Consider the following 25,525-nt stretch of genomic DNA (forward strand, 5'->3'; position numbering starts at 1 on the left):
TTTTATCAAAATATTTATTTTATAATATACAAAATTGATCATTTGTTACATTAGGACTTTCTTACAGCATAAATTTTTTTTTGAAAAAATTCTGAAAATTTTGCAGACGGCTCCTCACATATCACAAAGGGTTCCCTAGTAATATTTGAGAGAAAACCCTAGTAATATTTGAGAAGCCCATCTGCAAAATATTTAGCGCTAAGTCACAACAAACAAAAGTTTTTAAGTTAATTCTATTTCCACATTTTATATACAGAAATCTATTATCTATTTAAATATTAGACCAAATAAAAAAAAATTAGTTCTAAAAACGGACAAAGAAAATATCGATTTCGGTTGCTGCGCAACCAAAAGTAGTTTAGTTATTCGTTATTTTCTTAAATTCAGTCAACTCGGATTTTAAGCGCGTTTTGCAAATATATTTTCATTTATAACTATATTTTATTAGCATTGCCGTTACGTTTTTTTATTTTTAATGTTTAATGAAACGTTTTTTGTGTAAAAAAAAAAACAGTTTTTTTATTTAATTTGATTACAATTTTGCGTCTGATGATAACCTAAGTGCAAAACAGATTGAAATATTATTAAAAAGAAATAGTTCGTACTGTATTTATTGTTTTTACTGAGTTTTAAATTGTTTTATATAAATACATATAAACATAATATTATTTATAACAGACTTTTTATAAAACAAAAAGTTTTGGTATCCATATTATGGATACCAAAATTTTTTGTTTTATAAAAAGTCTGTTATAAATAATATAAATTTTATGAAGGTTTAAGCTTAATATTTTAAAAGCTTCTAAAAATTTACTTCTACCACATCGGTTTTCATTAGTAAACTCGCGCATTTTAATGAATCTTCCCATAATTCAGCACGAAAATGAAAATCTTCCACCAGAAAATGCGCAATGTCGGTGCTATCAAAAAGCTGCAAATATTTTTCAAAAACCTTAAGAACATGCTCTTTTAAAAAATCAGAGTAAAAAAACATTTCGCAATCATTCACGTAATGATAGGACTTGGTGACACTATGATCACGTAACACGACTTTGTTGCAACTTTTATTATCTTTTAAAATACTGACAATATCGTTTTCAGCATGTCCCAATACTATCATCTTGTTTTTAAAAACACTTCGAATTCGATGTAAGCTGTAGTTAAACTCATCCATCAGAAGATTTAACAAATCCAAAGTTCTCTCGCATAACACAACTGTGTAATATTTCACAAAATTTGAATTTAACTTTAAGTAGACTCCGGTATTATGTACAACATCTGTATTTTTAACCGATTCAGCAAATAAGCTGACTTGTGAAATTTCAACCTGTCCAATATTTTTCAGAGAAAGGTCATTCAAATCATAGCAAATACTCACAGATAGCAATCTAGACAAGCAGTAAAGTCGATAATAAGATTTTATTTGAATATCTAATATGCCTAAACGGTTTAACTCAGATATTGCTGTTGCACCCAAATCACCTCTATGTATAATAATTCCAATGTTTGACTTCAACAATAAGTTTATAACCTGCTCAGAAATAGACGAATTAGACAATATATAGTCATTGTATACAATATTTTCAACTATTTTGACGTCATCAACGCAAGGCAAGTCAACACCATATGAAACTGTATTAATTAAGACTACGTTTTTAATACCGCTTTGAAAATGTTGCAATAGTAAAATATTTGAAATGTTTTTGGATGGAACTGGAACGAGTATGCCGTCAAAAACTGAAGACTTGAATGTGTTAACGCATGATTCTGTGAAAACGCTTTTCGGGTTAAGCTCAGGTAACTTTTCATTACGCAAACTATCAGTATTTGCAATGTTATTGAAATGGGCTTCATAGAGACAAGAAATCAGTTCCAAAACAGTTTCATTTGAGGAAAAGCAACATAAACGACAAAATCGATCTAAAATTATTTTCTTTTCAGTTGAACCAATATCTTCTTTATTGATTAAATGTCTACTGTATTTGTTAAAAACCGGCTTTGATAGATTTGTTGGCGATGAAGATTTTTTGCAATCAAACGTTATATTTATGGCAGACTTAGTAGTATAACAACAATACGTAGGTTGAGCACTAAGTTCGATATTTTGAGAAGTGTTGACACCAATATTTTGATTAGGATAAAAACTTTTTTTTAAATTAATAACATAATTCATGTTACTAACAGTGGCGAAACCATAAACAAAACTTTCACGAAACGATTTTATTGCTAAAGACAATATGTTCATACAACCTTGAATTATTAGCTCACCAGACAAACCCTGAAAATAAAGTATTAAAAAAAAAAAGTATTAAACTAAAATACTGAAAAAAATAATATTTCATTATTAGTTCACCAAGGTTAGGGTTAGCGTTATAATTAGTTCACCAGACAAACTCTGAAAATTAATTATTTAAAAAAAAATTATTTTCTAATTTCACCAGACAGACTCTAAAACTAAAATATTGAAAAAAAAAATAATTTCATTACAAATCATGAAAAAAAAATAATGAAAAAAAAATAATTAATTCATTATTAGTTCACCAGACAAAACAGTTAAAGTACGCAGGACAATGAAGACGCTCCAGGCAAAGTACGCAGGACAACGATAACACATCTGTAATAAGTTGAAATCTCACTGCTCATGCACTGCCACGTTCATCACCTAAATCTTATACTGTTGCGTACATTATCGACACCAGGTTTGATTTATCAGACTAAAATTTCTAGTCTAGATTTCCAGTTGTACTAAATGTACATAAACTACGATCATCATTATCTACTTTATAGAACGCGTATTATCTTATTATCTGCTTTATCAAACACATGTATGTCTCTCTAAATTCAGTGGTGGTCAAATATTCTACAAAAAAAAAGTGCTTAATGTTCTTAATGAACAGAGCAGTAATAAATTAGTAAAACAACATTAATCTGATTTTTTTTATACTACCAGTTTCACTTTAAACAGTATCATTAGGTAGAAAGTCTAAATTTCAAAAAATTCAAATTATAAATAATTTTCACAGAAAGTTTAGAACTGTTATAATTAACTTTATAAAAATGATGTATTTTTCTGTAAACAGGAAGTTACATTAACAACATTATTTTCGTAAAAATTATTTGTGAAAAGAATTCTTTAAAATAAGGATAATTTTAGTGAGGTCATTTGTTTTTAAAATTTTTTGAAAGGCCCTTTATTAATGCCTGCATTTAGAAACTAATTCTGATTTTGTATTGAATAGATAACACAGGTCTGCAAAAAAATATTTTTAAAAAGTTGTTTAAAATTTGATAACTGTTTTTTATGTATTCTTCAGCGCTGATTTCGAAAATGCAATCCATTTTTTTCTATTTTCTAACAAAATTTTCTTTTACTATTTTTACACAAAATCTCTATTTTCTCAGGTTTTCTCACAAAAGGGATTATTTTTGGATAAAATAACAAAATTCGACTAATTTTTCACATTTTTCAAACGTTATAGAATGTTATTTTATGTATAAATCATCTTCTAAACTATATTTCAAGAACACTTACATTTTTCTTTCAGCTTATAAGTCCTTATAATAATGTTTTTGTTTTCTGTCGAAGCTTCTTTTATTGTTTTTCCGGCTGTGGACTCGTTTAGGATCATCTCTCTTCAACATCCAGCAGTAGTCCGCTATCATCTTGATGTTCCATCTTCCCTGATAACTTCTTTCCATTTTCTTGATGTCTTGGTGAAATCTTTCGCCTTGCTCTACACTTACATCACCAATGTTTGCAGGGAAGTAATTAAGATGTGAATGGAGAAAATGAACTTTAATGCTCATGTTACAGCCCAGCTTCTTAAAGTTGTCGAGCATGTCTGTGACAATGGTTTTGTAGTTTAGATCTTTGATGTTTCCTAGGAAATCGGTAACAACTAATTTAAAGGATGTCCATGCTACCTTTTTTTTTGTTTCCATTTTGTTCACAAAATTAGGATCTCTCATAAACATGGTTGTTTTGATTTAAATCGATTGATTTAAATCAGTTGATTTAAATCGATTTAAATCCTGATTTAAATCAAACAAATAAAAATCATGATTTAAATTGAGTTTTTTGATTTTAATTATGTTTTATTGATTTAACTATTATTTATTGATTAATCAAATTAAAGTTAATTGAACTAGCTTAATATAACTACTGCATAAACTAGCATTAGTTATAATAGTCAGTTAATGCATTATAAAATATATAGTCAGGGTTATATATAGTCATATAAATCATTAAATTTTTGAATTTATTGTAAGATTTTTATCCATATAAGTAAATTTTTTTTTCTTGTTTTAACTTATTTCTTGTTTTAACTTATTTATATAACAAATATAAACATATTCCTTTTATATAAGAGAATATTCAAACTTTTTTAAATTACGGTATTCATTTGTAATTGCTTGTTATTTTTATAGTTGAAAATAAAAATAATATAAATAGAAATAAAAATGTCTGGTGCCGGTAGAAAAAGAGATGCAGTTTGAACATGGTTTGAAGAAATACCTGCAATGTTTGGGAAAAAGGGTAATTAAGCTAAATGCAAAGGCTGTGGTGTTCAAATGCAAGGTTTGGTTGCTCGAATGAGAAGCCACTAAAGTGCTGGTAAATGTAATTTTCTGAAAGATGTTCAAGATGTCGAAAACATTATTATTTCTCAAGACACCTTAGAAAATATCGACCATACAATCGAAGAATCACAAACTAGTCAATGTTCTATTAAGAAAACAGAATCTAGTTAACCTGCTATAGATAAAACAAGTTTTTTGTGTTCAAATAAAAAGGCAGTGAAAAGACCAAGCAATGGCAAGACAGTGACAACTAAATTGGATTTATACCTTATTAAAACCACTGAATCTGAAAAAAAAGCTATTGATGAGCAGATAGCAAGAAATATTTATGCTACTAACTCGCCTTTTTAGAATGGTTGACCATCCAGAGTTTATCAAGATGATCCATTTTTTACACCCAGGATATAACCCTCCTAATAGAATCGATATTGGTGGAAAACTACTAGATACTGTTCACAAGAACAGTTTAACTAGCTGTTCAGGTTTGCTACATGATCAGTCTGTAACCATGAGTATTGATGGGTAGAGCAATGTTCATAATGAACCAATCGTTTGTGTAACAGTAACAACAATGAGTTCAGATATCTATCTTGCAGATAAAATTGATACCTCTGGCCATTCACATACTTCTGACTATTTGGTTGACGTTGCTCTTTATTCTATCAACAAATGTGAAAAACAATTTGATTGTAAAGTTCGCAGTGTAGTAACTGATAACGCAGCAAATGTGTTGAAAATGAGACAACAATTGGAAACTCGAGATGATGTTAATGTTATTACATATGGATGTTCAGCTCATATTCTCAATCTATTGGCCCAAGTTTTGGCAATTCCAAACATCAAGGAACATTTAAACCAATTGCTGTTGCATTAGACTTGATGCAGCAGGGCAGTAGTACTATTGGTAACAGTGTAGTGATATGAAAAAATCTTCAGAGGGAATTAATTCCTAAGCTTAGCCAAGATGCTAAGAAGAATTTATCCAAAAGAATACAACAGGCAATGACCCCAGCTCATTTCTTGGCTAATATTGTTAATCCTAAATACAGAGGTAAAGAATTAACTGATAAAGAAATAAAGATTGGAATGGACTTTGCAGCTTCAAAGAATCTAGATTTTCTTCCACTTTTGGTTAACTTTAAAGCAGAAGCAGCACCATTTTAAAAGTTTATGTTCCATGATAACATTGAAACTATTAAGCCATGTGATGGTGGAAATCTCATAACAATCGTGTGAATCAGGTATTACTGAAAGTTGTTAAACAGTTACTTAATGCTGTTACTTCATCTGCAGGAGTTAAAAGAATATTTTCATCATTTGGTCTTTTGCATTCAAACATTAGAAATAGACTCGAAATTGAGAAAGCAGGCAAATTGGTTTTCCTATTCAAACTATTTAAAAAGTATTAGAATCAATGAATTTAATTGATTGAATCTTTTAAAACTTGTAAATAATCAACCTTAAAAAAGATTTTTTAATGTTTTAAATCAATTTAGTTATGATTTCATTATATTTTTAAAAACTATGTGATGAAAAGTTTATTTTTCAAAAATGTAATTTAAATCAAAAAAATCGATTTTTTTTATTTTTTCAGAAAAATTGTGATTGTTTTTCAACCCTGTTCATAAATTTTCTAATATCTGGTCCGACAAAGATTCCTTCCTTTAGCTTTGCCTCGGATAAACCAGGAAACTGCCCAAAAAGATATTTAAAAGTCTCCCCTTCTTATGGCAATGCCTTAACAACTTGTTTCAACAGCCCCAATTAAATGTGAAGTGGTGGAAGTAACACCTTTTTGGGATCCACAAGGCTTTTTCTCTCAACATTTTTAACTCCTACTTTCAAGGTTTTTCTCAAGGGCCAAACTTTTTTATGTAGTGCTGCTTTCTGTCTCGATTGTCCCATTCACAGAGAAAGCAAGGGAACTATAGCCACTTTGCTGACCAAGCAGCATTGAAATAACTTTTTAATCCTCGCAGTGTCTATTTGTGGTCTGAGTAGCTGAGTTTGTTTAAAACCAATTCAAGGTTTTTGTAACATTCTTTTAAGTTCACCAAGTGTCCAACTGGCATAGAAGCATACTTATTGCCATTGTGCAGAAGTACTGCTTTAAAGCTTCTTTTTGATGAATCTATAAAAAGTCTCCACTCATCAGGAGCATATTCTATTTTAAAACATGCCATAAGTCCTGGAACATCACTGCAAAATACCAGCTCACCTTCTTGAAGTGATACAAATTCCTTTTCCCTTGATCGATACCAAGAAAAGGATGTACCCGGAGCCAACATATTTTTATCTTTTAATCTAGATCCTAAAACTTCTGCAGAGTCTTTAGGAAGACCTAGGTCTCTAACTAAATCGTTCAGTTCAGATTGTGAGAATAGAATGGGATTGGTTGTGCCAGGATTGTAGCAATCATTGACTTCTTCACTATAATCTTGCTGAGCCAATGTCTCGTGATCATCTGAAATATCATCCAAAGAATCTAGAGGAGAAGGTATTAGTACTCCAGGTCTATGAGGAATAGGGCGAATGGCTGATTGTATGTTAGGGTAAGAAATACCCTTTTTGTTTTTCAAATTAAAGCCTTGTACTTTGCAAAAACAAAAATAACAGTCATCACTATGATTTTTGAGCTCCCTCCAAACCATTGGTATTCCATAAAGAAGGGACAGCTTTTTACCTTGAAACCATTGCCTCAGTTCTTCAACACATATTGAACAAACTTTGTGTGGAGCCCAAGACTTATCTTGATCGCCTAACTTTATACCAAAATAGGCAAAATATACCTTTTCAACAAAATCGGAGATGTTTCTTTGTTGCTTTTTAATGGTATAGTTACCACAAATGTAGCAGAAGCAATCTGGTGAGCTTATAGATCCTCTGGTAGCCATTGTCCATAAAACAACTTATACTAAGGCTAAATAACAGTTTGTGGAGATCTTAAAAACCAAAATTCAAACTTACTAGAGCACTGAACTATTTATAAAAAATATCGAAATAGCTGAAACTAGACAAGCAGTTTGTAGAATAACTGTACTTGATGGAATTTCGCAGACTTATGTAATTGATTATTTCAAATTTTTCTTGCAAACATTGCATAGATTTAGGGTTATTTATTGAGGAAACAATGCATTTGAAAATAAATTTTTTTTAAAAGCATTTCCCATTCAATTTTTATTATGCAATTGAAATTATCAGTAATTTTTTCTTTTAAAAATTCATTTTAATTAATACAATGTTGTGGTCTGTTCTAATTCTTTCTATATTTTTTGCTCGGCTTAAGCTGAGGCTTACTTTAAAATTCGATTAAATTTTTTTTTGCAACTCATTAGAGGGAGGGAAATGTTTGTTTACTAATTTTAAAAAAGTATTTAGTAAAACATTTTGCTGTATTGAACCAAATTTTGTTTCTAGTTTGCTGTTTTGCAATTTCTTTTCAAATTTTAACTCGCAACTTTTAAATCCGTTAAAATTTATAAATCTGGAAGAAAGAAACACACGAATGCTTTGATCATCAAATAAATCCAATTGTTACATCAAAGTTTGTTGTAACAATTAGATATGGGATAATGCATAAACCATTTATTAATCAAGGTAATTTCACCAAAAACTTCCAGCATTAAGGTGTACACCAAAAATTTTCTAAAATTTGAAAAAAAGGTGATATTTTTGATATTTAGCTTATTGGATAGACAATTTATTGTAGATTAATAAAATAAAATGTTTGCTTGCTACTTATTTTTTAGTTTTTCAATAAATTAACCAACTAAAAAATGTATATAGCAATGACAACAATATTTAATTTTCTTTTGCATTTTTCTTTTGCGTTTTGCTTTTTGAATTTTTCGAAACATTGTCTGATTGTAAACACAATATCTTGTGGAGCAGAAGTGCAAATCACTTCAAATTTCAGGAAATGTTTGTTATACTATTTTGTAGGGAGTGACATTTTAAAATTTTAAATTCTGCTCCATACAATTTTTTTAAACTTTTTGGCCTGAAAAAGTTTTCGTATGTAAAGAAATTGTTGCAATTTAAGAAGTACTTTGAAAACCTTAAAATCCAAATGTACCTTACCTTACATGTCTAGAACATATATAAAAAACTTCATAGATTTTTTGTTAACAGGGCTCAAATTATTAGTATCGCAATCGTAAATCGTGATTGTTTTTCACGCCTTCATGATAAGTTTTTTTTTTTTTTAAATATATATATTTTCGCCATTTGTTTGTTTGTTTGCTAATTTGTTTGAGTTTTTTTTTTTTTTGTTAATTTTTTTTTCTTTTTTTAATTTAGCATATTTTTGGGCATTCTTAAAAGTAATGTTTTTGTCTAAGTTTTTTATAAGGTATCATAAAGTACGTCAGATTTTATTAAACAGCTTTTGAATTTAAGTCAATTTAAATTTCTGCATGGAGGCTAATATTATTTTAAAGTTATATTTTAAAACAATATTAGCTTCCAAATATCAAAAATATCACTTTTTTTTAAAAAAAATTTGATTTAGTAAGTTTGATTTAGTGAGTGGATTAAGCGCATCACAGTAAAGTTATTTTAAACTAAATCAAACAACCAGTTAATTTATGGCAGTAACTTTCAGTAACTGTTAAATTTACTTATTTACTCAAAGAATCGCAAAAATTAACCATATAAATGTTTCAATTTTTTTCTAATATGTTGTTAACACACTATGTGTTAACAACATATTAGGTAAATTAGGTTAGAATATAAAGTTTCACCATTGCTGGATCATCAAGAAGAGTTCTTCCTGATGATCCAGCAATGGTGAAACTTCAAGTTGAAGAAAAAAGTTAGATAAGTGTTTTTTACTAATTTATTATTGCTCTGTTCTTTAAGAACGTTGAGCACTCTATTTGTAAAATACACTAACATAATTTACATCTCTCTCTTTCTGTCTCTCTCTCTCTCTCTCTCTCTCTCTCTCTCTCTCTCTCTCTCTCTCTCTCTCTCTATATATATATATATATATATATATATATATATACATATATAGATATATATGTTTATAGATACATATAGATATATAGATATATATGTATATAGATACATATGTATATAGATACATATAGATATATAGATACATATAGATATATATATATATATATATATATATATATATATATATATATATATATATATATATATATATATATAAATATGTATATATCTATATATATATATATATATATATATATATATATAGATATATATATATATATATATATATATAGATATATATATACATATATATATATATATATATATATATATATATATAGATATATATATATAGAGAGAGAGAGAGAGAGAGAGAGAGAGAGAGAGAGAGAGAGAGAGAGAGAGAGAGAGAGAGAGAGAGAGAGAGAGAGAGATAAACAACACACGTAAATATGAAAAATAATGTAAGCAATAAATAGACAACTTCAATCTATTATGGGTCGCCAAAAAAAATTTGATACAAAGGTTTTTCCATTAAACGTAGAAATGAGGTCGGCATTTTTTTGTTGACCACAAACACTTTTAGGTCAACATTGCTGAATGTCGACCCTAATTCCGAGGGTTGATATATATATACATTCATACATACATACATACATATATATCTAAATATATATTGTACTTTATCTAGAAGCTCTTTGAAACATTGACACCAAGCTCCAACATAAAACAAAAAAAACTCTGAGCCAAATAAGTTTTTCTCCATGAAACACGCACATTTTTCACTAATTACGTGGTGAGTCCAGTGCTAAATAAAACAATAATATATTGACTAAAAATAATAAAATATTGTCTAAAAATTTATATTTATAATTAATCAAAATAAAATTTTTTTTAATTGTATTCTAACTTATTTATAAAGTATTTTTTTAAATCTTTTAAATATATTAATTAAGGCAGGGATGTCAAACCTTTTTACAGTAAGGGCCATTAATTCGTTTCAAAATCAACTTGAGGGCCACAAACATTAAATACCCAAAATAAAAATTATTAAATTTGAAGTTTTTATTTAAATTCAAATAAATAGTTACACTATTAGTTAAGGTTCAAAGTGAAGTTATACAAAAGTTCGATCAATGTGAAACTTGACACTGTTTTTTTTTTTGCATAAATGATCTATGTCTGCTTTTATATTTGATGATGCAATTTGAAGGGTATTAGTAAGGTGTTCGTCTGTCAATCTATTTCTCTGTTCTGTTTTTACATGCTTCATTTTTGAGAATAACTGTTCGCAGTTGTATGTGCTTCCAAAAAGTGAAAAATATTTAATAGCATGTCTGCACAAATGAGGAAAAACTTCAATGCTGGTGTATTTTTTATAAAATTCTAACAATTCTACTTCTTTGTAGGCTTCTTTAAGATCTTTATTGTTTTGCAATTCTATTAATTCTATTTGAAATTCATTTCTAACTGTCTCAGCTTTAATGGAAAATGGATGCGCAAATAAGTTTAACTCATTTTTTTCCTTTTTATTTTACAGAATCTTGTGTCAAATTCATCAATTAATTTTAAAATAAGAGTACAATATCTTTCAGAGTCAATTGTATTAATATTTCTTTCTGATAATGCCTTGAAATGGACAAGTACTTTAGAACTTAATTGTTGTTTCAGAAGTTTTAATTTTAAAACAAATTTTCTACATTTTTAAACAATTTACTAATAAGTTGATCTTTACCCTGCAACTTAAGATTTAATTCCATTAACATCTGAGTCATGTCAATCAAAAATGCCAAATCATTCAGACAGTCAATATTTTCAAGCAAGCTTGTGTCTTTCCCTTTAATTTTTAGAAACAGCACTATTTCAGGTAATAGTATCCAAAATCTTTTCAGAGTAGCAGCTCGACTAAGCCATCTAAACTGGCTGAAATAAATTACATCTTCAGCCTCACTACCACAACCTTCAAGTAATTGTTTGAACTGTCTGTGATTAAGGCCACAACTTCTTATAAAGTTAACAGTATGAATAACAAGTTCTATAACATTCTTCATCTCCAATACTTTTGCACATAACTGCTCTTGGTGTATAATGCAGTGATATGAAATAATTTCATGATTAATGGATTTCTTAAGTAATGCAATAAATCCAATATTTTTTCCTGTTAGTGCACTTGCTCCATCTGTATTGACACCATAGAGTTTCTTTTCTGGTAATTCAAATTTCACCAATGTTTTTTTCACTTCAGAGAGAATATCTTCTCCTCTTGTTGTGTCCTTCATATGATTAATATCTAACAGTTCTTCAATTACTTCAAAGTTACTAGTTATACCTCTAATAAAAATGGCTAGCTGAGCAGTATCACCTCTGTCTGTTGATTCATCCAGTGCCAGACTATAGGCTTCACATTTATTTAATTTTTCTTTTAACTATAATTCAATTTTTTTTGATAGATTTTCAACTCTTCTAGCAATAGTCTGGTGTGAGAGGCTAAGATCTTCAACAGTAGGTGTTTTTTCAGGACGTTTTTTCTCTCTACAAAATATTTTTAAACAGTTTTTTAATAAATCTTCAGTACAAAAAGGTTTACCACTTTTTGCAATAGCTTCTGCCATTAAAAAACTTATTTTGGTACCACTGTAAGAGCTAATCACTTTAGTTTTCATCACTGATTGTTGTGCAAGAAAAGTTTTCTTCAACAATTCAATCTTATCAATTGGAAATTGGCATTTAAATTTGTCATAACTTACAGCATGTTTTGTAGTGTAGTGCCTGTTCACATTATAACTTTTACACACGGCAATTTTCTCCAAATAAATTAGACATATAATAGAACTAATTTGTTCATGTACAAAATACTCAGTTGTCCAAGAAGGATTAAATACACGACCCCCATGACCGCTTTCAGTATCACATCTACGTCTTTTAGCTGAAGCCATCTTTATTAAATATATAAAAATAATGTTTTTTCTTTAGCGCGCGTTTTATTATTTCAAATGCGGATTTATATAGTGAAAGTATAATCGAAATCGAATGTATAATTCGAATTATAAATATATAAATAATATGATGTTGCTGTAGAACTTATTTTATTATTGTTATTTGAAATTTTTATTAAAATAAAAATTCAAAATTAATGGACCGTGATATGCGGGCCATGCCATAGGCTGACGAGGGCCACCTTCTGGCCCGCGGGCCACGCGTTGGACAACCCTGAATTAAGGTAAATTAAATAGAGAAATTAGGTAAAATAATAACAAATTTTTTTAGGTAAATTTAACAAATTTTATTTAAATTAAGATTTTTGATTTTATTTGAGAAATTTTATTTTATTTTTATCAGTGAGTTGATACTTTCTTCATTTTGCATTAAAAGTTTTTTTATTAAACATCTTCACTTTTAACAAGGCTGCAAGCAACCACTACTAGAGTTGGAATTTACTGAAAGCGAAAAGATGAAGTTTATAGAGCAAGATAATGATTGACAGACTCTTTTAAAGACTGCAAATTATATGAATCAGGAAAGCAAGATGAAGGAAGCGAATTCCAAAGAACTGATGGTCGAGGAAATAAAACTAGACAAATAAGAGTTTTTAAGCACTTAGACTTAATTGAATAACGAGTAACACGAGAGTGAATTTTAGTAGATGGCACAAGAGAATCTCTTTAGAGCTGTGCCCATTATAGTAATTGTAGAAAAAGAAGCAACATTACAACGATGTGATAATCGTTGGAGGTTGGCTGCAAGAGCAAGTCCAACTATGTTTACAATGCCTTTTTGCACCATGTTTAAAAGAGGAAGGGCATCATTGGAAGATCTGCCGCAGTTATGATAACATTATTCCATACAAAGACGCATTTGAGATTTATAGAGATAAAGAATAAAATCTGGAGTAAGAAAATGACAAGCACATTAAAGAATGCAACCTTAACAGATGTTTTGCAATCAATTTGATATTTGAATCAAATTGATTGTTTCAAAAAAAATCAGAAATAAGAGTTAAAACTAGAAGATGTAAGGTGGATGACTCATAGAGTAAATCATTAATATAGAAAATTAATATAGAATGCTTGTTTTTTTTCTTTAACATTAATATGAAAATAATATAAAATTAATATAGCTCATTAATATAGAAAAATCTAAATTATAGCAATAACAATTGGCTGAAGTTGAGTCAAGAAAATACAACATTCAACATCTTAAACTGAAAACAACTTTTACGTAATAAGACTAATTATTTTAAAGATATTGATTTAAGACAAGTGTTAGAGCTTGGTGTAAAATCTAAAATTTTTAAAAATTGTAAGTATTGCCATACTTTCAAGTATTTATAATTTTAAATGTACTTGCGATAAAAAAATGTTTCAGTTTATTCAAAAGCGAGACTTAGTAATTAATATTTTTTAAAGTAGTCATCTTTTGCTTACATTCATTTATATTTATATTTCATATTATATTATATACTTTTTTATATATAACATTTTTTTATATATTACACTTGTATTCGTGATTATTGGTCATTGATCATTGCTATTTATTATTTATTAAAAATGGTTTTAAGATTTTTAGTTTCATAAACAAATACATTTTAATAAAATGGGTCATGCCAAAAAAAGATCTACCAAAAAATAAACTAGGAAAAAAGTAAAAGTACACCAATCAAAGCAGTTTAAGATGATCTCTGTATGTAAAAAATATCCCATAAATGTACTTCCAGTCAAACAGCTGCCTAGTGTGAGAAATATCCTGCAATACTTTTACTTCTTTAAATCTTAAAAAAATAGACTTAAAAACAATGGAGAAAGTAAAACACAATGTCCTGTTGTTAAATATACATAATCATATTATAATTGAAAATATCTTACTATATTCTATTATACTTAAATAATCATGTTATAATTGAAAATATCATACTATATTCTATTATACTTAGATAATCATATTATAATTGAAAATTTAAGTTATTAAATTGAAATGACTTAATAATTGTTAACTTGTTTAGTTATTAAATAACACCAGGTTTCATTTTTAAATGATTTACATTTCATTTTTGAACATTACAAAACATTTCAAACATTTTAAAACATTTCAAAATATTGAAAGGATTGCGGTTAAAGTTTATTCGTAGTTATGATATTGAACATATACAACCTAGACAATAAAATGCTAAAAAAGCATCCTAAAAATATGTTTTGACATTTCTATGCTGATAAACCAGGAACAAAAATGCGGTAGTGGTGTAGTGGTAGAGCGCTCGCTTCATAAGCGAGAGGTTCCGAGTTCGATTCCCACCACGTCCCTGGTAGTACCGCGCTCAACTTGTTTCTCCGCGCAGCGGCCTTGTTCGTCAAGGTTCGTGTTTCGGAGTTATAGAGTTGAGAGAGGGTGATAACCACATGTAGCCTCCTCATCTGTAGTGGCCTTCTCGGGTTTGGGGAGGTGAATTATTTAAAAAAAATTTTAGCAGTTCAGGAAGATTCTAAAAGAATGCCCAGTTTACAATACAAATTTAGAACTTTATCAAAAACACACAAAATTTAAAATGTTTTTTTCTTTGCGAAATTTTTTGTAAAAGGTATTTTTTATTTATCAGCAAAACATTGACTTTAACCCACCTCCCCCCTAAAAAAAAAGAAAGAAAAAAAAGGACAAAACAAAAGTAAAAAATTTGTTACATAGTGCTATAGATGTGCATTAATTGCAGTCAGAGATTTGACACATGTTACCTACTGGATTGTATTTGTTTAAACCAAAAACAATAATTTGCTAACATGCTTACCAGCTCATTTGTCAAACATTATTATTAGCAACTAGATTTTGATGTTTGTTGTCACAACAAAAGATTTTGATGTTTGTTGTCACAAAAAATACTTAAACATAAAACTTTACAGTGAAGTTTTTACACATACAAAAAATCACTTGGTTTCAAAATACTGGTTTGTTTCCACTTGACATCAATATAATCAATCAGCTAAAATTACAAATTATTAATACATTTAAACCACCATCAACCTGAGAACTTGTCACCTCAACAACAAGAACCTTTGCCAGTAACGGCAGCAACCTCTAGCGCCAGAATAGGTTGTGTATGATCACCTTTAAATTCAACTCCACACAGTTTGTAGATTTTTGACCTAACCCCAACGAAAACACCCGGAAAAATCCTTTTGAGGGATGATAGTACATACCAATAGTTCATAGCAATAAATCTTAAAATCAGGGATTACCATCTGTGGGACTTTTTTGCGTTTAAAGTTCTAAATTAGAGTGAAAGTTAGTTTTCTTTATTTTCCAAATTTAATAATTAGTTTCACAAAAAACTTTATGAAACAAAAAATATTGTACATAAAATTCTAAACAACTCTTATCTTATTCATATTTTCCAAAATTTGATTAGTTTTCCTTGAAAAAACATTTTTCTATAAGTTCGAATATTCTTCTTCAACTTCATTGGGTTTGGCTCGTTCTCACTTGATTCTTTGACATTTTTGTTCTTTCTTGTTACCTTTCCTTTAGTTCTAGAGGAAACTGAAAAAAAAGCTTTGGATTATTCTTTGAAATCATTTTTGATCTGGGTTTTCCCCCAAATTTACGTTTTTTTTTAAGATGCAACTTGCAATCTGTAGCTATAACTTACCATTGACTTGCTAAGACTAGATTTTTTTGCTATTGTATTCAATGACACAAGAGAGGAGATGCTTGGAATAATCAGGATTCTCTGGATATCTTTTGTATCTGTCCCAGAAGGGCTTGAAATTTGAGTGAAGAGCCTCAGTTGCTTGTTCGCTGAAAAGTCCTAGTCCCATATTTTTTCTCTTGATGAACTGAGGAACATGATGAAAGACAGCATGTACTTTGGGAGTAATAGAAACTGGAAGATTAATGTAGCTCTGTTTAAAGTTTTCAATTTTTGCTTCAAAATCAGGATCCAAAGTGGTTCCAAAACAAGATGTAACAACATCTTTGAACAGAGACAAAGTTTGAATAAATCCATTGGTCTGTTTGAAGTGCTTTTGCTTTGCAATTTGCTTCAGGCAATCTAATCCTCTCAGCAGCTTAAGGCAATCATTTCCATTAAAATGACCCCTATGGAATGGTTGAATAGAAAGGTGCAGTGTGGTTGGTCATTGCTTTGCATCTGGCCAAAGATGGCAGAGATTTTTGAAGAGATGGTTGACCACACCAAGAAGTAGATGAAGCTCCATAGGTGGGATGGCTTCCAGCACAAGCATGTCATCATGAAAATCAAGCAAGGACAGATGAACAACATTTTTGAAATCTCTCGACTGATTTCATGAACTCTGCGAATTGCTTCCGAATTTGACCGAAGGTTCTTGGATGGCCACATCTGATGCGGTTTGTGTTCTCTGCCTCACACCAACAGCAAGGGTGTTTGCTACTATGTGATTGAATTCCACAGAAAATGTTAGCAAGCTTCAAATCACAGGAAATAACCAAAGAGTCTAACAAAGACTTCTCATGGATTTTAATGAGACCAAAAATCTGCTTGACATTCTGGTAAGTTTCAGGTGTGTCTTGAGAGAGAGCAACAAGCATTTGCTGCTTGACACTTGTTGCTTTGGCTGAAAGTGGAGAAGTTAGTTTCATGTTTTTTTGAACAGGACTTTGTGGCTCCAACTCATTCTTTTCCAGTTCAATGTGAGTGAAACTGACCTTCAAAAATGATCCACCTCCATCTATTCCCAGCTTCAAGATGACTGAATCTCCCAAGTTTCTTGAAACTTGTACGTTGACACTGAGGTCAATGAGACTATGGCAGTGCACAACCTCCATGGTCTGGTTGTCTTCTGACAGGTTCATGTTGCTAATTGTAAAGTGGTCTTCTACTTTTTGTCCTGCCTGAGCAAATTTTAGTTGAAAGTTGGGTTCTACCAACCATAAGGGACTGATTTGATTCAAAGTGGAGCCAAGCTTTCGCATACCATTATTGGAGAGTCCAGTGTTTTGCTGAATGTGAACCATATCCTGAGTAGAAAGTGGGGTTTTGAACAGCTGTTGTGCTACTGATGCCCCTCTTTGCAGTGGAATGGCTTTGCCTCCAGCTTGTTGAGTTAGACGAATTGTTACATTAGGAGATGAATCTTTTGAAGCAATAACTGCTGAAGCTACTAGCTCTACGCCCTTTCCATCAGCTTCAGCAATTTTTTTCAAATTTTCATGGCGAGTCCCTGGTGTGCAGTTGTGAGGGAGTCCACGACCAATTAATGAAAGACATTTGGTGCATCTCTTTTCAACGCTCTGGTTTTCAGGCTTGATTGATTTTTCAGAGGAGTCCTCAAGTTTGTTCAGAGGATGTTGCTCCTTTCCTCTCAGTTTACCTATTTGGCAGATCAAACAATCACAAATAAGTGATGAGCCAGTTGAAAGCTTTTTTGAGATGTTCTGAAAGTTGAAAAGTGTTGGAATTTTTTTCATGGAGCCATCCAATTTTCCAAGTTAAAATCTGCAGTTGACACAAATTCCTAATGGAACCCTGTCATCATTGAAGTCTAAATCAGGTTCAATGAATTGAAGAATCTTTTCCTTTGCTGCAACTGTCAGTTCTCTACCACTTTTTTTCATGCACACAAAACATACAGATTTTCTGCATTCATCATGTGTTTTGATGCATTAGGCATTTTGGTCATAATGAGTCAAAAGTTAAAGCCTAGTCAAGCTTTTCAAGTGCCATTTCCCAAAACAAATCGTTGTTTTTCCGTGCGACTAGATGAGATCGTCAAAAAATCGTTTTTCAGTGTGACACAATGGTTGTAAAAGATATTTTTTCAGCATGACATTATGGTAGACAAAATGTCGATTTTTTGTCTCGAATTTTGAAGGTTAAAAACGCGTTTTTGTGAAAATATGAATAAGATAAGAGTTGTTTAGAATTTAATGTAGAACATTTTTTGTTTTATAAAGTTTTTTGTAAAACTAATTATTGAATTCGGAAAATAAAGAAAACTAACTTTCACTCTAATTTAGAACTTTAAACGCAAAAAAGTCCCACGAACGGTAATCCCTGATTTTAAGATTTATTGCTATGAACTCCTATTGGTATGTACTATCATCCCTCAAAAGGATTTTTGCGGGTGTTTTCATTGGGGTTAGGTCAAAAATCTACAAACTGTGTCCAAATTCAACTTGCCAATCAACACCTAATGTTGTAGTCCAGCACTCAAACTCCAGCTATTCAAAAAGAAGTTAAAAAACAATTGCAATCTGCCTAATCGCACGCCACAGCTTTGCAAGTGTTTTTCGCACCCAACATGCTGAGACAACAAAAAAAAAGCAGATGCACCAAGATTTAAAACAACTTAATAAACTTCAAATACTCGAGAGGTTGAAAGGTGCTGACAGCAAAAAAACAACAAAGCAAGCTAGAAAATAACATTTTAACTTTGATGATGAGCAGAAAATAAATCATACAACAACTACAACTTCAATAAAAGCAACAACAATAACAACTCCACCAACAACAGCAGCAGCAATAACAACAACTCCAGCAACAACAGCAGCAGCAACAACTCCAACAACAACAGCAGCAAAATAAGCCAAGTGTAAAAAATGTCATCAAAACAGTAATTAGAACCAACGCAAAAACTCATAATGATAAGTTTGGTCTTGTCAAACATGCATACCAAAGCGATATGTAATAAGCACCAAGTTTTATTTCACCATTAAGGTCCGCACAAGTGAAAACTCAAAATAACCTCCAAAACCTCTCATTGACTATAAATTATCACAAAAATATTAATTGATTGTTTTTTTAATTTTTGTCATTGGTTTCTTATTTAAATTAAATGTTCTATTAATTACCCATCTGATCTTTATATATTTAAATACACCACCAAATTCTTAACAAATTGAAAAAAATAATCTTTTTTTGTAAAAAAAATATTAAAACCAATTGACACATTTTTCTATAAGCACCATGAAAATAATTTTAATATAATAATTAGATGCTTGGCGTTTGCCTCAAACTTCAAATAGTTTTGACAAATTAATTTCCACAATATATTATGTGCTCACTACATTATATGTTGTGCTTACTGCAATATACAATGTGCTAACTCCAATATACTATAGATAATATGATGTGCTCATCGCTTTATACAGAGTTTAAAAGAAGGGAGAAGTTTAGATAAGAGGGGTTTCTAAATTATTTTTTTACAAATCAAAAATGGCATCCTTAATAGCCAATAAGGGAAATATTGATATTTTAGCAAATATTGGTTTACAAAATCTCATAAATGTATTTAATCACCAAGTTTGATTTATTTTTAGTATTTTTTATAAAAAGCAAAGTAGTTTTAACTGGAGAAAGTTTTAGAGTATGCGACGATATCAAAAATATCAAGGTTTTAGTATGCCTATCTAAATCTAAAAAGCAAATGATAAAAAAAATTATTAATTTAAAAATAATAGAAATACTTTTCAATATAAAAAAGAATATAAAACCTTATTGTCAATAGCATTGAAGTACAACAAAGCATCTGTGGTGAATACATAGTTATGACTCTGTTGAATACATTTAATACTAAATAAATTGTTATAATAAAAGCGTTTTGTTTAATTGTCATAACAAATATTTTTTAAAACAAAACTAGATTTAAACTCTCAAAAAAACAGACTAACATTAACAGTCTAACAATACAAATTTTTATTTTTGTAAAATAAAAATTCATAAATCTACAGTATCTAAATATATGAGATATAAAAGCCATGCATCATTCCTTAAATTTATCTTAATTCAATCTGTTAGGATATTTTAAAACAAGCATCTAAAAAAGTCATAAAGATGTTGCTTCATTGCTCAAATTAGAAGAAAATTAGACTCATGGGGTATTCCACAAATTAGGTCACGCAAGTATTGACCATTTAAGATCTCATTTTTTTGAAATTTTGAAATTTAAATGAAATGGTCTCGTTTATATGAAAGAGTTTCAAAATTTATATGAAATGGTCTCGTTTATATGAAAGAGTTTCAAAATTTATATGAAATGGTCTCGTTTATATGAAAGAGTTTCAAAATCAGAAAAAGTAATAAAACAAAAAAAGGTAAAAATTTTTTTACCTTTTATGCATTCCAATCAAACTTGATATATTAGCAACTAAAAATATAATAATCATTGTTAAATAGAGAAAAACTCGGGAAGGCTGAATCACTGCAAATTTCATGGCTGCAGTTACAAAGCACTGGTGTAAGTGCAAAGGTTGGCAAACAAACTTAAAAATGCAACTGTGTCTAGTACAACAGGATTATTATTTTATTCTTTGTTTGCATTTTTGTTGCTACTTCTAAAGATTTGCAAATTATTTTGGCACACTTATGCCAGTTTTTGCAATAGCTTTTCACTTAAATTTAAACTTCGCACTAAAACAGTTTTGCAGCTATAAAATTCAGACTTACACAGTCAAATAATAAAAAATCATTATAAAATTTTGATAAAAAATTTCTTTCAAAAACTCAACTAAATAAAAACTTATGTTTTTGCACACTACATATGAAAACTTTGTTTGAAAACAATGGTAAATGCTTCATTAGTCTTGTATATTTTTTACATCAGTAAAAAGTATACAAGACTCACTGAATTCTCCTAAACAGTTGAGTAGAAGAAACTGGGAAACTCTAACTTATAACTTATATAATAAACTCTGATACAAACATAGTTTTCAACAAATCAATTTATTCCAGAGGTGTGAAAAATGTATCCCAACAGAATGGATATTTTTAGCAGTAAATAACACTTTAAAGAACTTAAATATTTTTTGTAGACATGAATAAGTTGTACTAATAACATTAAATATATTAATAACCTTTGCAGGTTTTAATGAAACATATTATCAAATAACAGAGTTGAATTTAGATACCATAGCAACAAAACTAGACTTAATGTTTTTTACTTTGTCTTCATTAACATACAGAATGCTATAGCTTGATCTGATCTGAATTATACTGTTTACTGAGAGAATATCATAAGATCAAGGTTGAACAAAATGAATATCATAAGATTAAGGTTGAACAAAACGAATATCATAAGATTAAGGTTGAACAAAATGAATATCATAAGATTAAGGTTGAACAAAATGAATATCATAAGATTAAGGTTGAACAAAATGAATACCATAAGATTAAATATTGAACAAAATAAATATCATAAGATTAAATTTTGAACAAAATGAATATCATAAGATTAAGGTTGAACAAAATGAATATCATAAGATTAAGGTTGAACAAAATGAATATCATAAGATTAAATTTTGAACAAAAAGTAATTAATATTACAATCAAATTAACACTAATCATAATTATGGAAAAATTATACAGTAGTAAAAGTTATTATCATTATTATAACTAATATTTTAGTATAATAATTAACTACCGTAAAATATAAATATTAGTCTCTAGTCATTTCATTCAAGTTAAAGGTCTGTAATCAAACTTAAGTTGAGTATTTTTTTACAAAATTTTATGTTGGAATTAACTAAATCTTTACATTAAACACAGAAACTAATAGTGCATTCTTTTTTTTAAGAGTCACTTCATTTAAACTTATTTTAATTTGAATATCGCAGAAATTAGAAAATATTGAAGACATTTTCTTTAATCTGTGACTTGCATATTTTTATGTAACAAGTTCCACTTCTTAAAAACTAACCTTAACCCTGGCCAAATTGACTCCTTAACCCTGGCCAAATCCTTAACCCTTGATGTCAGAAGCTCAGCAGCTTTTTAGTTATCTAACTCCACTTTTTAAACCTGGATGTCAGAAGTCCAAGTATTTTTTAGTAGTTGTCTAAAAAATAGTTAAATCTAAAAAGAAGATTAATTTGTGGAGAACAAATATTTCAACTAATTTACCCAGCCAGCATTGAGACAGACTTAAGCTAAGAACATTTTATGTTCTTAATCATTTAATGTTTCTTTTCTCAGTTAAGAACATTTTACGAAGCAGTTTTAATTAGTCCATAAAAAATCTTTCAACCATGATTATGAAGCAACTATTGCAATATTTAAAAAGAAAAGCTACAAGATTTCCTAATTTGAAGTTTATTTCTAATCTAACGTAGGCTGCTATCAAATTACTCATTTAAGTATTGTAGATAAAACAAATTTTAGTTACATGGTAACTTTTTTATATCTTCAAGTAGACACTATCAGTAGTTAAATGATGTCCTTCAAAAAATAACGTCTGGTTAACTATCACTAGACTATTCTATAATTTTTTTATACTTCGAAAAAATCAAACATAAAGTAACAACAGCAATCAAAACATACTACATTCAATTTTACAATTTACACACACACATGTATGTATATATATATACATACTACTGTGATCAAAAAGTAAGGTGAATTTTTTTATAAAATGAAAAATCTTTATTTATTCTTCCAAATCTGTATCGTCCCCCTCAAAATAATCCCCCCCGGCCCCAATGCACTTTTGCCAACGTTTTTTCCAGTCTTCGAAGCATGCCGAAAAGTCCTCGGTAGGGATAGCCTTCAATGCGCGTGCCAATTCACGTTGGATCTTTTCAATGGACTCAAAACGATTTCCCCGGAGTGGTCTCTTGAGCTTTGGGAACAGCCAGAAGTCACACGGTGCTAAGTCGGGCAAATACGGTGGTTGTGGAGCAACGTGGGTAGAGTTTTTGCGAAAACTCACGAAGAACCAGTGCTGTGTGCGAAGGCGCATTATCGTGGTGCAAAATCCAAGAGTTATTGGCCCATAATTCCGGTCTCTTTTTGCGAATAGCTTCACGCAAACGTTGCATAACGCTTAAATAATATTCCTTGTTGACAGTTTGGCCAGTTGGAAGGAATTCGTAGTGCACAACACCACAATAATCAAAGAAAACAGTCAACATGACCTTGATTTTTGAGCGACTTTGACGTGGTTGCTTCGGTCTCGGCTCGCCTTTTTCACGGTATTCACTCGATTGGTCGGTTGTTTCAGGGTCGTATGCGTAGACCCAAGTCTCATCGCCAGTAATAATTTGTTTGTAGACGTCTTGATAGTCAGAAAGCATTGCTTCACACGTTTTAACGCGACGCTCTTTTTCAAAGAAATTGAAAAATTTCGGCACCAAACGTGATTTGGGTCTTCTGAGGCCCAAATGATCCTTCAAAATTGCTTGCACCGACCCAAATGATATTCCAACCATGTCAACAAGGTCTCGAATGGTTAACCGACGATTTGCAAGCACCAATTCTTTGATTTTGTTGATGTGGCGATCATCAATCGAAGTCGATGGTCGTTCGGAGCGTTCCAAGTCATCAACACGTTCTCGGCCTTCTTTGAAGTCTTTGTACCACTTGTAAACATTTTTTTGAGACATAGTCTCTTCACCGAAGGCCTTTTGCAACATTCGATACATTTCAGCAGCAGAAATATCATTCCGCAAACAAAATTTAATAGCACTTCTTTGCTCAACAAAATTAGACATCGTGAAAATCGCCGAATGCACTTTTGGTACTTCAGAAACAAGCGTAAACAAAAAAAAATAATTATAAGTTTGACATGTAATTTGACGCAAATGTTAATGACATTCCTACCAACTTAAAAATAAAAAAGATTGGACGATTCGAATAAGGCGGGAAGTTTAAATTAAAAATTCACCTTACTTTTTAATCACAGTAGTATGTATATATATATATAAATATATATATATATATATATATACATATATATATATATATAAATATATATACATATATATATTTATATATATACATATATACATTAAATATATATGTATGTATATATATATATATATATATATATATATATATATATATATATATATATATATATATATATATATATGCAAATATAAATGGTTCGGTTTAAATATATATATATATATATATATATATATATATATATATATATATATATAAATATAATATAATTGGATCGAATTAAAATATGCTTCGTTTGCTTAGATATTAGACTGCTGAGAATACTTTATTTTTCTTTTGTGCGACCACTGTTAGAGTTTGCAGTACAAGTTTGGTCACCTATTTGAAAAGAGAGAAATTGAGTTATTAGAAAGAGTCCAACATCGTGCAACTCAATTAATACCATCACTTAAAAAAATCAGCTATGAGTATCGTCTAAAAGTTCACAACTTGATTACCTTGACAAAAAGGAGGCAACGAGGAGATATGATTCAACTTTTTAAATTCTTTAACAGTTTTAATGATTTGGAAACAATCAAACAAATTTGTATTCAACAAACTCAAACAAGAGTTCACAGCTTTAAATATGTCAAAGAAATCACTAAGCAAGCATGTCCTGAAAACTTTTTATTTAATAGATCGGCTAATTTATGGAATAGCTTGCCAAGCGAGTTGGTTAAAGCACAATCAGTTAACAGTTTTAAAGCAGGTCTTGATTGCTGGATGAGCAGCAATCAAGCGAATCGGCTGTCATAGTGTGATAATACCACACTCATTAGCTCACACCATTTAGAGCAATTACTAATACTAATACTAATACTAATATAATATATATATATATATATATATATATATATATATATATATATATATATATATATATATATATATATATATATATATACATATATATGTATATATATATTATATACATATATATTATATACATATATATGTATATGTATATATGTATATATATATATATATATATATATATATATATATATACATATACATTTGGAAAAAAATTGCCATCTTCATTTTTCCTAATTCTGAGGGTTGTATATATGCATATATATGTATGTATGTATATATATATATATATATATATATATATATATATATATATATATATATATATATATATACATACATATTCCTAGGGTTGTATATATATGTATGTGTGTATATATATATATATATATATATATATATATATATATATATATATATATATATATACACATATATATATATATATATATATATATATATATATATATATATATATATATATAT

The 25,525-nt window shown here is 29.4% G+C and overlaps 1 protein-coding gene across 2 annotated transcripts in view; it reads right to left on the reverse strand.

Annotated features, from left to right (window-relative positions):
• The window catches only part of LOC105847298 (uncharacterized), a 26,551-nt gene continuing 1,026 nt past the window's right edge, over nucleotides 1-25,525 (reverse strand). The window contains exons 3-6 of one of the 2 annotated variants that reach the window (XM_065809743.1): nucleotides 20,618-20,654; nucleotides 20,002-20,080; nucleotides 10,226-10,351; nucleotides 1-2,278 (exon numbers count right to left, since the gene is read on the reverse strand). In XM_065809743.1, the coding sequence (XP_065665815.1) occupies nucleotides 803-2,278; nucleotides 10,226-10,351; nucleotides 20,002-20,080; nucleotides 20,618-20,654 (1,718 nt within the window). In that variant the 3' untranslated portion in view covers nucleotides 1-802. The remainder of the gene's footprint in view (nucleotides 2,279-10,225; nucleotides 10,352-20,001; nucleotides 20,081-20,617; nucleotides 20,655-25,525) is intronic. The other variant, XM_065809744.1, reaches the window with a different exon arrangement.

This window comes from Hydra vulgaris, chromosome 11, assembly GCF_038396675.1.
Source record: "Hydra vulgaris chromosome 11, alternate assembly HydraT2T_AEP".
In the NCBI taxonomy this organism is placed as follows: Eukaryota; Metazoa; Cnidaria; class Hydrozoa; order Anthoathecata; family Hydridae; genus Hydra; species Hydra vulgaris.